Source organism: Chaetura pelagica, unplaced genomic scaffold, assembly GCF_000747805.2.
Source record: "Chaetura pelagica isolate M959 unplaced genomic scaffold, ChaPel_1.0 scaffold361, whole genome shotgun sequence".
In the NCBI taxonomy this organism is placed as follows: domain Eukaryota; kingdom Metazoa; phylum Chordata; class Aves; order Apodiformes; family Apodidae; genus Chaetura; species Chaetura pelagica.
The window spans coordinates 1,632,392-1,646,300 of record NW_009952363.1 but is presented as its reverse complement, the minus strand read 5'-3'; the positions used below and the strand labels follow the sequence as shown (position 1 = coordinate 1,646,300).

The 13,909-nt window shown below is 49.9% G+C and overlaps 1 protein-coding gene across 1 annotated transcript in view; it reads right to left on the bottom strand.

Moving 5' to 3' along the window:
• Nucleotides 1-11,284: 11,284 nt before the first annotated feature.
• Nucleotides 11,285-13,909, bottom strand: part of ASTN2 (astrotactin 2) — a gene marked incomplete at its 3' end in the record, with an annotated part of 209,886 nt that continues 207,261 nt past the window's right edge. Inside the window, 2 exon segments of the mRNA XM_010007953.1 lie at nucleotides 11,285-11,433; nucleotides 12,588-12,721. Of these exon segments, the coding sequence (XP_010006255.1) occupies nucleotides 11,285-11,433; nucleotides 12,588-12,721 (283 nt within the window).

Below are 13,909 nucleotides of genomic sequence, written 5' to 3'. Positions count from 1 at the left end.
GGCTCAGTAATGAGGCAAGAAATCGTGCTTACGTAGCTGAGCAAGTAACATCACTCAATTTCCCTGTCCTTGTGGTGGAAGAAAAATGCTTGGAGAATAAATTAATCCTAATAAATGTAGGATTCTGATCAGGCACACATAACCAGCAGTGCATCTGCAGGATGAGCAATTGATGAAGTCATTGCTCCAAAGGTGCCTTGATGCAATTAGTCACTTGTAAAACATGAAGCAGAGGAGAAAATCCTGCTCCTTTTGTGAAGGAGCATGAAAATGCCCCATGCATCAGAGTGATTTATGGGTTACAGTGCAGCAAAATTAGAGTGTGTGGCAATTAGGGTCGTTCTCTCAGAGATGAAAGGCCGGGGGAGAAGAGTGAAAGGATGGACAGGATGCAGAAGGATCAGATGAAGGCAAAATGCCAATGCCACATTTCTGTGCTGTTGGTTTTTAACAGGGATTATTTCCCCTTTGCACAAATCATTGCGGGAGAAAAGCAGGTTTCACATGTAAAACTGGTGCCACTGAAGATGAGTCAAGTCATTAATCAACAGCACGAGTATCTGTAATTAGAGCTGCCGGGAGTCACAGGAGCAAGAGTCAAAGGCTCCAACATGATTATGGACAGAGCAGGATTGTTTTATGACCAATATTAGCAGATAAAGGGAATTTATCACGTGCCTGAGGAGGTTGGCTGATGAGAATGGGGTGGCAGGGAGGAAGGCATTTCCTATCCCTAACCCCACTGCCTGGCTTCTGTGCCCACCACACCACTTGCCCCCCACCATGCAAGCAGAGAGGAGGGCAGATGCTCTCCCCAGCCCCCTGCCTGCAGGGTGTCCCAGGGGGGAGGACCCTCCCCATAGGCACCGCAGCACCCAGAGTGCAGGATCAGCCCATTGCCTGGAGCCTAAAGGAGCTGACTGACTCGGCCATGCTGAAGCAGAGTGGGTCCTGGTGCAGCTCAGTGTGTTCCCAAGGGATGCACCAGCTGTTTGCAGCTGGAGGAGGCAGCAGATGCCGAGCAGCCGACCCGCGCAGCGCACAGCTGGGAGGGCGGGGAGTGCCTGGCCAGCTCCTCACCTCCTGCCTTGCCCCGAGGAACCGGGCAGCTTTCCCACGTCCTCCCCAGCATGGGCTGTCCCTCCAGCTCCCTTCTCCAGCCCCATTCCCAACAAGCCCCAGCATGTCCCTGCACAGCTGCCTGCTTTCATGGCAGGAGTGAGAAGGGAGGATGGGAGCTGGGGACAGGCAAAGAAGGCACCAGAAGTCTTTCCAGCCCCTCCGGGAGGGGAACATGCAGCTTCTCTCTAGGTCCTGGGGCCCCAGTGTCTAATTTGAAGGAGCTATTGCTCATAGACTTCCTGGTGGGTTTTGAAAGTCTCCAGAGAAGGAGACTCCACAACCTCTCTGCACAGGCTGTTTCTTTGCTCCATCACCCTTTCAGTAAAGGAGCTTCTCCTGCTGTTGAGATGGAACTTCTTATGTTCTAGCTTGTACCCATTGCTCCTTGTTCTATTACTGGGCACCACCAAAAAGAGACTGGCCCCTTTCCCTTGACACCCACCCCTCAGATATTTATAGACATTAATAGGACGGCATTTCCCATCCCCTTGAGCTGTGCCCCAGGCTGGAGCAGAGCTGGTAGCTTCCTTTAGCTATTGCTCTTGCCCATCTTGGTCCCTAGCAGGACAGTCACATTCACCTGGCTTTGACAATCTCCATCTACCCAGATGATGCCAAGGTTTTCTAGAGCAACAGGAAACTAAGATCTGAAAATAATTGTGAACTTTTGAGGCTTGAGAGCATCAAGCACAGAGAATGGTAACGGTACATGAACTTAGATCCTTGCCCTTAACTGTCTCATCCAGATGCAGAGTTCACACCCACTTTTTGGCCATGATTGCTGTCTGCCTCAGTTTGCCAGGCCCAATGAAGTTGGGTGAGATGAAGTTGGTGACATGTATTGATTTCCATAGGTGACAGCACAGGGAAAGTATTATCTGAGGTTGTGTTTAAGCTCTCCTCTCCCAGCACAGCCATGCTTTGAGCACCTGTACTCCTTCCCATAGTGTCCTCACAAGTGTGCACACATGTGAGGGTGCCACAGAGGGGGAGTTGGAAAGTGGGGTCCCCCAGGACTACCTCAATGCTTCTGACTCCACTGTCACCCTAGCTGGGCATTCAGGACCAGCACCAGGGAGACAAAATGTGAGCCTTGTTAAAGCTAGCAGATTTAACCAGGACCATGGGTCTCTCTGGAGTTTAAATTCACGTCCTCTCAGTGGGGCAAATACTTATGTTGGTGAGGCCAGTTCCAAGGAAAGCCCAGCCAAGGATGGCAGAATGACTGTAGGAGCTGGGCTGTAGGAGCAGAGTCACTGCCAGGCTCTGAGCTCCAGTGGGGCATTTCCTACCCCAGCCTCACTCTGTTTCATCAGGGTGAGTCATCAGACCACCACAAAAAACCTCACGACCTTGCTTCACTAGTCATTATCAGAAACTTCCTTTATTAAATTAATGGCCATCCCCTATCTGTCATCTCACAGATAATAAAAAGAAACGAGGGCTGGAAGGAGCACTGCAGACCCATGCCTGGAGCCAGGCTGGCATCAACAGAACTCATGTCCAGCAGTTCTGCAGAGCTGCTCCTGCACAGGAACAGGAGGAGGCAAAACCCCCTCTCACCAAACAGTCTCCAGCATAAACATGGTGGGTTCCCTTTCTCCAGAAGCATTGCTTATTAGTATGGTTCTGAGACAGTAATTTGCTCACAGGGACAAGCTCATCTCACTGGCTGTGGTAGGACCAACACAACACCCTTCCTCAAATACATCTCTCACATGGGACAGATGAATGCATGCAATTAAACACTCACTGCTCTGAATTACCCCCTCTGAGATATATCAACCCCTTCCCCACAATTGGCATGACATGATCTAGCAAGGAGGAAGATCTTACGTGGTTCCAATGACACCAGTTCAAAGTATGAAGCTTTTTCTGCTCCAGGGTTCCAGAAGTCAGATGAAGAAAGATATTCTCTCCTTTGCAAACAAGCCCCAGCAGCAGATCACCCACCCTTCCCTCTAGCAAAGGAAAGGTCATGGTCTTGCTCTCCCAGAGAGCAGGATTAGAGGGGTGGGAAGAGTTCAGAGACAGCCACTCCCAACAAAGACCAAGTCAACTTGGTGCTGAGATAAGACCGGTCCTTGACCCCACCGTGCAGGCCCCATCAGTGGGAACCCAGCAAGGAAACACTGCAGAATATCCACTCTATCCCCCATAACCCAAACTAGCCACAGCAGCATTTCCTATTATGTCTCCATAACCTAATCTGACCCCCTCTAGGGTCTCCAGATTAATATCTGAGAGAGCTCACAAGTCCAATCACCCAATTACAGGGAGGAAAGGTTTATCCTATCTAAACAGCATGAAATGTAACACAGCCCCAGCTGCCCCCTCCCTCCTAGGAACCAGATCTCAATCCCTAGCAAGCTGAACAAACTGGGAAGGAGTCATGGGGGAGATGGGGAGGGTCTCTCCCTGCTCTTGTATCATATGAAACCTGCAGGAGGAGCAGCTATTTTAATTGGCAAATCCCCTGACTCAAGATTTAATCCCTCTCCATTTTTGCTTAACTTCCCTCACACCAAAGCAACATGGGGAGTAGATGATGTGCATCACTTTGAGCTGCTGATCCCATGAGAGGAACCTCCACTGTCTGGGTGAACAGGGGGGCAGGGGACAACAGTCCTCAGGACACAGATTGTACACAGCCCAGCTCAGGAGATGCAGGAATGAAGGGCTGGTACCACCATGTGCCATTTAACACAAACACACTAGGGGAAGGGTGTGGTTTAGAGCAACCTTGATGTTGGCTGGGCAGAGCAGGCAACAGACAGGATCCCAGCCCAGAACAACTGCAACATCCCCAGAGCACCTCTTGATCTGGGGCTGAGAGGTTTCAAACAGGACAGAATAGGCTGCCCCAAGGCAGCCTTTGTGCCTCCTTGGATCCCTTTCCTATCCTTATTTCCTTCCAGAGAAGTGTGGAGGGACATTGTCTAACTTTTTGGACTGTATTTCAGCCACCTGACAAAGCTGAATGCATGGGAAACCTCTACAGCAGCCAGAGGAGTGGAAAGCAGATTCCCCAGCCCATCCAGGATCTCATCTCAGGCGTTGGCTAGAATGAGAGGAACAGGCATAATCTCCAGAAAGACCCTAGCCTGGCAGGGAATCCCAGTCTGGGCGTCATTTGGAGCCCATCCAAAGGGAAGACCCATGTTTTCTGGCCAAGTTTCCTTCCAGAGAAGGGTCGTGTTGCATCCACAGATGCCCCACAGCCTAAATTTTCCAAGTAGTTCAGGGCTGCATTGCCAAGCACCAGCTTTGGAAACGCAGACTGAGCTTCCCTCCAAATTCCAGCCACAATTTATTGATCAGAAAAACCTGTCTAGTCAATAAAAGCTCCTACAAAAAGGTTCCACCACACTGCGCTCACATGCCATGAGCTGTCTGACTGCATTAGCAGCCTTCACTTCTGATGCTTTCTGACAAGATGGATTTGTGGCCTTGACTTTTCCAGATCAGGGGAAACTTAATCCTAGAGGATAAAATTACAGACCAGTAAAAAAAACCTCCATCACTGGCCTCATTAAGTGTCATTTAAGAAGTTCAGAGCCTTCAGAGCTAGAAGGAAGCATCTACAGCTGTCCTTTGCCTTGGGGGAGAGGTGTCTCTGAACAGACAGCACAAAGCCCTTGGCAAACACTCTGCTTTTAAAGTGCATGACATACTCGTGGCACCATCCAGGCTGCTCCATCCTCTGCAGTCAGCAGGGAACGGGCAGACAGTCCCAGCTCTCCACCTACAAAGTGATTTGGGAGAAAGCAAAGATAATGCCCAGTTCTGTCCAAAAGGTGTCTGGGCAGATAAAAATAAAAAAAACTTGGAACAACCATATGGAAATGTGAATTAATGAAATATTTCAGCAACTGACTCAATCCTAATTGAGAGCTGAGAACCCTCCACCTCCCTTCTGCTTTCCAGGATACAAAAATGACACTGGTAGGTGGAAATAACTACAACTGTCCCAGTGGGAGAGAAATGAGTGAGCATAATGGCCAAAATTAAGCACTTGCTTGGTACTATTACACAACATATCCCAGGAAGCAGCTTCCAAAAACTTGACCTTCTCTTCCAAGGCTTATTTTTGAATCATCTTTCTTTTTGCTAACAAGTGAAATGGATTTAGCACTCAAAAAGGGTACTCTGGGTGTTGAAAACATCTTTATCCATGTACTAGTTACAGGAGAAGCAGCAGCAATGCCCCCTGCCACAAAGCAGCCCTGCCCTGCCTGGGCCTTCACAGATGAAGCTCTGCTGCATTCCCATCCCAGCATATAAGTTGAGCTACCCCTCACCAAGTGGTGGTTGTGATCAACCAAACACCTACCCACCAAGAAACCAGCTGAGATCCACCAGGCAGATCACTAAGAAAGGAGCAGGTAGGGGGTACCACACAGTGAGCATGAAGCTGGTGATGGTGGGTCACCAGCTCCTGGCCACCATCAGCTCCTCCTCTACTTCAGTGATGCTGGAGGACCTCTAAGTGCTGCCTGATGCTCCTAGGCTGAGCACTGACATCTCTGACCACCAGCATCACTGCACTGAGAGCAACAGTCTGGTAGCTTAGGGAGAGCAGAACAAATGCTCTCCTGAAACCAACAGAGAGACTGGGGTCTTTCTTCCAAGTCTCAGCTTGTGATTCATCAGCTGCAGAGCCTGTGTCCCCTGGGCCTACTTACAAATCAAAAATAATTTACAAAAATGGCAGCTATGGGAATATTTGCCTTTGCTTCCCCAGGGCTTTGCAGAGGTAGTCAGTTCCATCACCCAACCTCAGGTTCATCAGTGTCTTTAACAACTGGTTTCAACACTCGTGCTTTAAAATCCTCCACATTTCATTGGCATATATTAAAACTCTGGACATTCACATAGTTATTCAACTCCTGGCTGGACCTGAAGCTCCTACAGCTTTGAAGGCTGCTCTCTCTGGTGCCCAGTCCCTTTGGAAGTCAGGACTCTAAAGAAGACATTAAGACACGTGATGGGAGTGCGACCTGGCTGTGCAGAGACTGCACTGACTCCTTACTGACAGGCACAGGATTTATTCTGCCCAGACAATTTTTCCTCTTCTTCCAGCCTATCACTGGCTTTCACACAACAGTAGCAGCACAGCTTGCACACAAGAGGGTGTTCTGGGAGTGACAGTTGCCATAGCTGTATCCATGTAGCCCCGGCCACCCAGACATGTCAGAACGATGCTCTACAGAGCAGAGTTAAGCTATAAATAAGATCCTTCCAAGCCTCAATTTGGAGCACAACTTGCAAGTGTACAAAATGTTAAGCCTTCTGGTTTGACCTCTTTCTTTTATAGACACAACGTGTATTCAGAGACTCCCCTGCAGAACAGCACTCTCCAGAGAAGCCTGGAACGCTGGTGCAGTGACGTGCAGAGGTTTTACATGAGCATCCCCTCAACTTCTGCACATTGTTCTGCCCAGTCTATTCTCCAGGTGCCCTCCTCAGCTTCCCTGCAGCTCTTCTCCACACAGCCCTGTCTATAGAAGACCCTGGTATACCAGAAGACTCTGACCAAGCTGCCAGAATCTGATTCTCTGAGGTCTACGTGATCCCAACAAGCTGATTCAGCAGGCTGTGTTTCTGCTCTCCTTTCTTTGAGAATTACAAGCTGTTCTGGATGAGGGCGACCTCTTATGAGCGTGATCCCTGACCAGCCAAAGAGACACAGGAGCTGCCAGGATCCCTGGATGCCGTGAGAAGTGAAAGTGCTTGGGAGTCTCTTCTTAGACCTCACTTGTCCTTCTGGGACATAGTTCCTTGTGGCCAACAGCAGCACTGCTGCATTAAAGGAAATGGGTGGTGTTCTTTGTTGTATACTTTTTTCCAGCTAACACCCCGCAATATCCCCAAGCACATTAATTCAGCTGCAGAAGTGGTGCCACAGAAAAAGATAGAGAAACCACAGCATAAGAGCCTACACAGAACAGGACAGAAGATGATGGGCTGGGAGAACAGTAGAGACTCATAATCCACCTTTTGTGATCTGCTAGCAGCAACACAGAGAAAGCAGCAGTCACATTCCCACTCACTGTCACCCTCAACCATGGTGACAGCAAGTGATGCTTCATTTCTCTGCATCTTCCCAGTTCTACCCACTTTGATACTGGAGCACAAGCAAGAGGAAGTGGCTCCAGGCTCAAGCAGCACAACTAATGCATGTGTTTTGCATGGATACTGGCCTGACCACCTTGGTGGGGAGGAGTGACTAGGAGGTGCAGCACCATTCAGTGCTTAGCCCACGGACCCCCGTCCACCACACAGTGAAAACCAGGCCTCTTGTCCTTCAGCCATTCCCAGGCCTCCCATGTGCTGTTACAAGCACATCCAAAGCGTAGTTTTAGTTTTAAACTTTGCATCTTGCACGCTCACATCAGCCACCCCAACTTGTACTGGCGCCCAGGTAGCTCCAACCTGCCATGTGGGCACCAAAGATGGTCCAGGTGATTTTAAACCAGGCACAGGGCTGCTTGCCCCAACCCAGGGATTTCACTCTTGGTCTTTCAGCTCCCAGTCATAAAAAGAGGGCAAGGATCTTTCTGTCCTTCATGGCCTGGAAGATACAGTGCTCCCCATGCAGGACCACCTCAGGTATTGGGCTCAGCTCGTCCAAGGGACCTTCTAAGCCAGGGCCACCACAATTGGCCACAGCAATACCCCAGGTCCCTGTCTGGCAATGGCAGGGACGTGGCCTGGCTACAACAACCAGAACTGAGACATAAAAAGCACTTTACACCATGATCATGTTATCCCCTTGTCCCTCCCCCTCATTCCCTTTGGAGCTTCTTAACTTCAGAAACCTTCCTCCAGAGGAGTGTTGGAGTGACAGAAAACATTTTCCAAGCCTAATATCAGTTCCAGATGTTCACAGCCATTTCAGTTTGTACCTCACCCTGTAAAACACATTTCTCCCTCTCCCTCTCTCAAGTGCAGCGCCTGCCTCGGCCATGACATCATGCGCTGGCGGGCTCGGCCGCGCACACACACACACACACGCTCACGCCCTCTTCGAGAGCCCCGTGTTCAGACAAAGAGCATCACTCAACTACAAAGCCATCGCACACATGGAGTTATGAGTAACTTCCACAAGTTTTAATAAACAGTTTGAGGTGTAACTGCTCTCCATCTTCTCAGCTGGCTCCCGAGCGAAGAGCCGCTCGCTCCCCGTGCGCTGGTGTTGAAAGTGTGGTTTGTTTTGCACACAAGTTCACCTCCTATTAGCCTAGGATGGTCCAAGTGTTATATTTTTTTTCAAACACCAGTAATAACCTTCTTTAAAAAGCATGTACAGCCAGGGGGGGACTGACCCATGTGAGTTTCTGGCTGTTTCCACCCATCCCGCAGCATCGCTGCCACGCACAGACCCCGGTGGGGAGCAGAGGGGGTACACGTTAGACTAACCTTCAAATTCCCTCCTGACTCAGCTCCCAGAAGAGGAGGAACAAATAGTTTCTGGCTCAAAGGAAAGGCTTCACCTCCCAGTTCCAAACCAAAGGGGAGACCAAGGAGTTCTGCAAGGGAGAGAGACTAAAGGCTTTGGAGGCACAGGAGGGAGGCAGAGGCAGGGTAGGCAGCAGCCAGGTACCATCTGCCTTGCCACAGGGCTGAAGAGCAGATTGGCACAGCCCTTGCCACAGCTGGTGCCAGGAACTCAAAAAAGAAATGGCTACAACTGCAATTAAACGAACAAAAAGCCCTGCACAAGCACAAATAACCCAGACACTTGAACTCAAGAGATCCAAAGGACAAATGACAGCAACCTCAAGAGCCCTCAAGCCTTGCAGGATCCTCCCAGCCCAGCACTGCCACACTCTGCAGATACCTTCAGTGCAGACCTGCTCCTTTCTGCCACCAGCCACAAGACTGATGGGCAAGACCTGCCAATATTCATCAAAAGCCATCCAAATGCAATGCCCCTTCCAGGGCTTCATCCTTCTGGGGTTTACTTTTGTGTGTGACTGCTGCTCAGGTGTGATGGAGAAGTGCTGCACCACGGTGTGTGGGTGATGGTGGTGAGGGGCTACTCATGGTAGGATTTTTGGTTGGGTGAAGCACAATACTAAGCAAAGCCTTTAAGATCTGTAGCAATCAGCATTTCTGCAAACCTATGCAAGGTATTTGCAAGCATCAAGCCATCTGGCATTTGGGGCCTGTTAGGTAAGAAAGGAATGAAGGCAGGAATGTTGTTTCGTTATAAACAACGTGAAGGGGGAAAAAAAGGAGAGATTTAGGATTGGCTTTTGTCTTTAATTGTAATGGGGTCATTCTGTCCCAAGAGGTCCCTCTGAGCAGGGAGAGGGGAGGGCAGTTCCCCACAATGAATTCAATTGCCTGTCAAACACATGGCAGTCATAAAAGGAAAATAATAATAATAATCTGTATTTCCTACTCTGGCTGCCAGGCAAAGATCCAGCCACTTCAAAGGAGAAACCCCACATTTCCCTGGTCTGGCCTCACCTGACCGATGTGTGAGCAATCTGGAATCCCCATCCAAAACAAAGCCCCTCCTTTGGTGGCTTTTCTTTCTCTGTTACTGGAGGGTGCCCCTCCAAGATAAAGAACAAGCCTTCTTCCATGCTGGGAAACTAGAAACATAACCCAGGGGCCATGGCCACGTTGGGCAGCTATGGAAATGGATGCTGGCAGGGTGTAGGAGGAAAGTCCTGTGGGACAGGACTGATGTATGAGCCAGGAACCAGAGATCCCTCTTGCTGGGGTCTCCACAAACAGTTGGGGCCTCCCAGGATGTGGGGCTCTGGCTCTCTCCAGAAGGAAAAGGCCAACTCCTCTAGCAGAAAAAAACCCTGATACTTCAGTAAGAGGGGCTGCAGAAGTGGAATAGATGAGCCTGAGATGAACAGAAAGGGTGAAAATATCCCTGTGGCTGTGAGCTGGAGCAGTTTGCTCTGTGGCAGCTCATGGCAGCAGAGAACTTGGCTCAGAGGTTCTTACAAAATTAGGAAGAAGAAAAAAGCCACCAGCACAAGCTGAGAAAGCTTCTGAGTAGGACCTAGGGGCTGCCCACGTGCAGTTCCCAGTCTGGCTCTGGATGATCTTCCCAAGATCACCTCCCCAACAGAGAAATACAGACAAATGTCTTGCCAGGATGTCTGCAAATTGGCAGGAGCACAGCAAGGCTCCCCCTCCAATGTCAGCCCTGTCCCCACCTTCAGTCTGGTCCTTTGCCCCTGCAGGGAGCCCAGCCATGCAAGCCTTACAGGAGCTGACCAGGCTCCACTTTAAAGCAAGTGAAGTTTTTAGTCACCCAAAAGCACTGTTGCAGAGCCTTGCTCCTCTAATGGGAAAGGACCCTTCATATAAAGGTAAATCTCTGCTTTGGTCAACAACACTGACATGTCACCTGAGCTTCTTTAACAAAGTACATCCAAAATTACTAAGTAAAAAGCAGTAGGAGGCTTTGATTGGCTTTCCATGCAGCAATAGCATCACCCAAGGTCTCAAGTGCTGTTTTCTGAAATACATCCTTGATTCACCCAAATCAAAACCCATCCTTCACACTCCTCCTCCTTGCCCAGCAGCTCCTAGAGCATAGCTTGAATTACGGACAAAGCCCTTGCAAGGCACAGAGTGCTCATTCCAAGCAGAAAGAAACTCCAACCCAGGGAAGTTTCACATTCCCCTGGAGATATTTTGTGCTGCTTAAATGATCCCTCCAAATATTGCAGGTTTCAAGTGATTTAAATAAAAGTGCAAGACAACTTAAAGAGTCTTTTCAGAAGCTGGCATGCCATGCAATATTAACTGAAATGGACAATAAACCCTTAAGTCGTTTAGAACTGACCTTCCTCCCACATCCACCATCCTGAATCATTTCAGAGTGATCAGATCAAACAACCACTTGAGTCAGAAATTTCAACTTAGAGCTCTCCTACCCAAAAAGGGTCAGATAATTTCCTACTGCCACACTGCATTTTGTGTTTTCTTTTTCCCTCAAACACTTGTGTCTGCAGGCAACTTCAGAACCATCTCCTGAATCGAGTGGGTTTAATACCTCATGTTAACACTGTGGCTCTATGCATCCTTCTCCACAAAAGCAGCAGCTCCCAGCCAGATGGGATGCAGGACACATGGCCATACACCCTCTGCACCAAGAGGAGCTTGGTCTCACAGCTGCACCCACCTGTGTAGAGGTCTGTGTCTGTGTACTCATCCACCTTCTTGTGCTGCAGGACGTAGTCAGACACCTTTGTCCCAATGGCAGGTTGCACATCCAGCCACTCCAGAGACACCACAGTGCTGGAGGGCTCCACGTTGGGGGAGAGCCTGAGGCTGGGCAGGAGAGAGGAAAGAAACCAAGTAAGACATCAGCTCCCTTTCTGGGGAGGAATCCACTTTTACAAATGGCATAAACCCTGGCAGGGCTCATGCTCATCCACAAACCCACAAGGACTGGGGCACAAGGGGAAGGGCACAAGGCAGAAGAGCACAGAAGAACTTCCAGTTTAAGTTCATTTGGATGCAGCCTATGCAACGTGTCCTTCCCTTCCCCTGCTTCTGCAAGAGCCTAGGTCATGCAGCTGCAACCACGCAACCCCAAATATCCCATCTAAAGGAACCTTCACCTCCTGGGAGAACTACTGGCCTTCAGAAGCCCTGTGGGAAACTGAAGACCAGCTGCCCAGGAGCAAAAGAGAAGGGAAGGATTCCACTTAACCTTTGTAAAACCCAGCAGGGTTGAGCCTGCAGAAGAGGGTCCAGTCTGCTCTGTCAGTGAGCAAAAGCAAGGGGGGTGGGAGGGAGAAAAGGGGCAGACGTGGCTGGGAATTTACCCAGCTGTAAGTGAGTAAACCTCTGTTGGGTGTGAGCATAAGCCAAAGCAGGGCAGCTGTGCAGAAGCTCCTGCCTAGATCAGGGACCTCATAGGCTGGGCTAAAGGCAGAGCAGCTTCATGCTTTTGGCTGTGCTAGCACAAAGGTGTCCACTGCTCTGTGCTCCAGGGTGAAGGACAACACAAAATACAAGGCTGTGGAGAGACTGGCTCCAAACATACGAGCGTGTTTGTTGAACACAGGATGGGAAATGAATCCCCTCCGAGGATATTGGCTGAGAAGGTGTTCTGCTCCTTGTGGATCACTGGAGCCAGTCTTCCTGCTTTCTCAGCTAATTTCCCATCAGTTTGCTCCTGATTTGCTCTTGCCCTGACAAGCTGCAATGAATTGCACTGTAATTTCATTTCTTTCAGCATTTGAAATCCCATCCTACAAGCCCTGCTAATCAGGTGATGAAAATCTATAAGGAAACCTTCCAGGGCCACAGCCGGAGCCAGGATATCCTAAAAGCATCAGTCACACAGTGAGGAGCACTGGACTGTGGCCCTGGGGCTCAGAGGAGAGGAGCAGGAGGTGCCTGTGGGCTGAGCCTGAGGGAGAGGGGTTGGTGCTGAGGGGCCATGACCCGAGGGAGGGACTTGCACCCATACGTACATGGGAGGAGGAAGAGGGCTGCAGTCTGGGAGTCCGTTCTCATCGAAGGCGTTGAGGTCACACCTGCACCAGTCTTCGATAACATCTCCTTTCCCCGAGCACCAGTATGAGCTCATCAGGGCTCCCCTGAAAGCCTGTCATGAGAACAGAAAGCATGAACACGTGTGCTAAAGACTTGGGGAAATCTGGCCAGCAGCTCGGCCGTGTCGTGCTGAGCATCAGGGGAGTGTGTGCAAGGAGCCCAGGGACTGGGAAATGAGGGTGGATCCTCTCAGCTCTGCCACTGACTCTCTGCATGGCCCTGGGCAAGTCCCTTCACCTCCCTGAGAATTGAGTGGTGATGGTTCCTCCCTGGCTGCTGCTTTTGGGGTGGGGATGGGGTGTGTCTGCACAATGCCTCATACAGAGGGGATCCCCAGTGATGGAGGACCAAACTGCCTAAAGAAACACAAACGTAACCCCATTTTTAACATTGCAGATCACACACAGGGTACCCCTACACTGCTGCTGTGTACTGAAACTCTTCCACATGCCCATACCATAGCTCACTAAGAACGAACTACTACAATATCAACAACACAGACCACTTCCAACCTTCTCATAGGTTTAATATTCATATGAGTTATCCTCTTGCAAGCAAATTGCTGCTTTATTCACTTGCATGAGGAATACCCACAAGCAAAACAGCAATATCCGGATGAAAATAATAGAATCCTGTAAAATCCTTGCAGGGTGTTGCCACCTGGGCAGTCTCCCCTCTGCAGGCTGTCTTCAGCCTGACCAGGAACCTTCCTGACTGCTCCTGATCATGCCAGTGGATCCCCAGAATAACAGCTGTCTGTCTGCTGGGGTCTGAGGCTGAAACACTTTGAATTCCCAGAGCCCTTCAGGTCTAACTCCACAGTATCTTCTCTACACTCATCCTGAAGCTTGGGGACACTGGTACTAGTCCCAGCACTGCAGGATGGAGAATCCCTTACTCTGTACCCTGCTGTAGTTCAGACTTCAAGGTGATTTATTCTACCTCTGCATGTGGTGCCAGCTGAAACCTCCAGCTTAGAAGAAAGCATCTCTCCCTGTGTACACACATGGCCAACATTCAGCCCAACCCTGGGAAGCCACAATGCCCTGCTAGAATAATCACACCACCAAAACTTCACCCACTTAAAACCTCTTTGTAATGCTTTTGAGCTTTTAAAAGGCATTGTTCAAGGTCAAAATGCCTTCACAGGTCCTTGCCCCCATCCAGCAGCCTCTCTGCCAGCCCTGGCACAGCCCAGCTCCATTCCACCCAGTCAGAGCCGCCTGCGGATGCCTGGCCC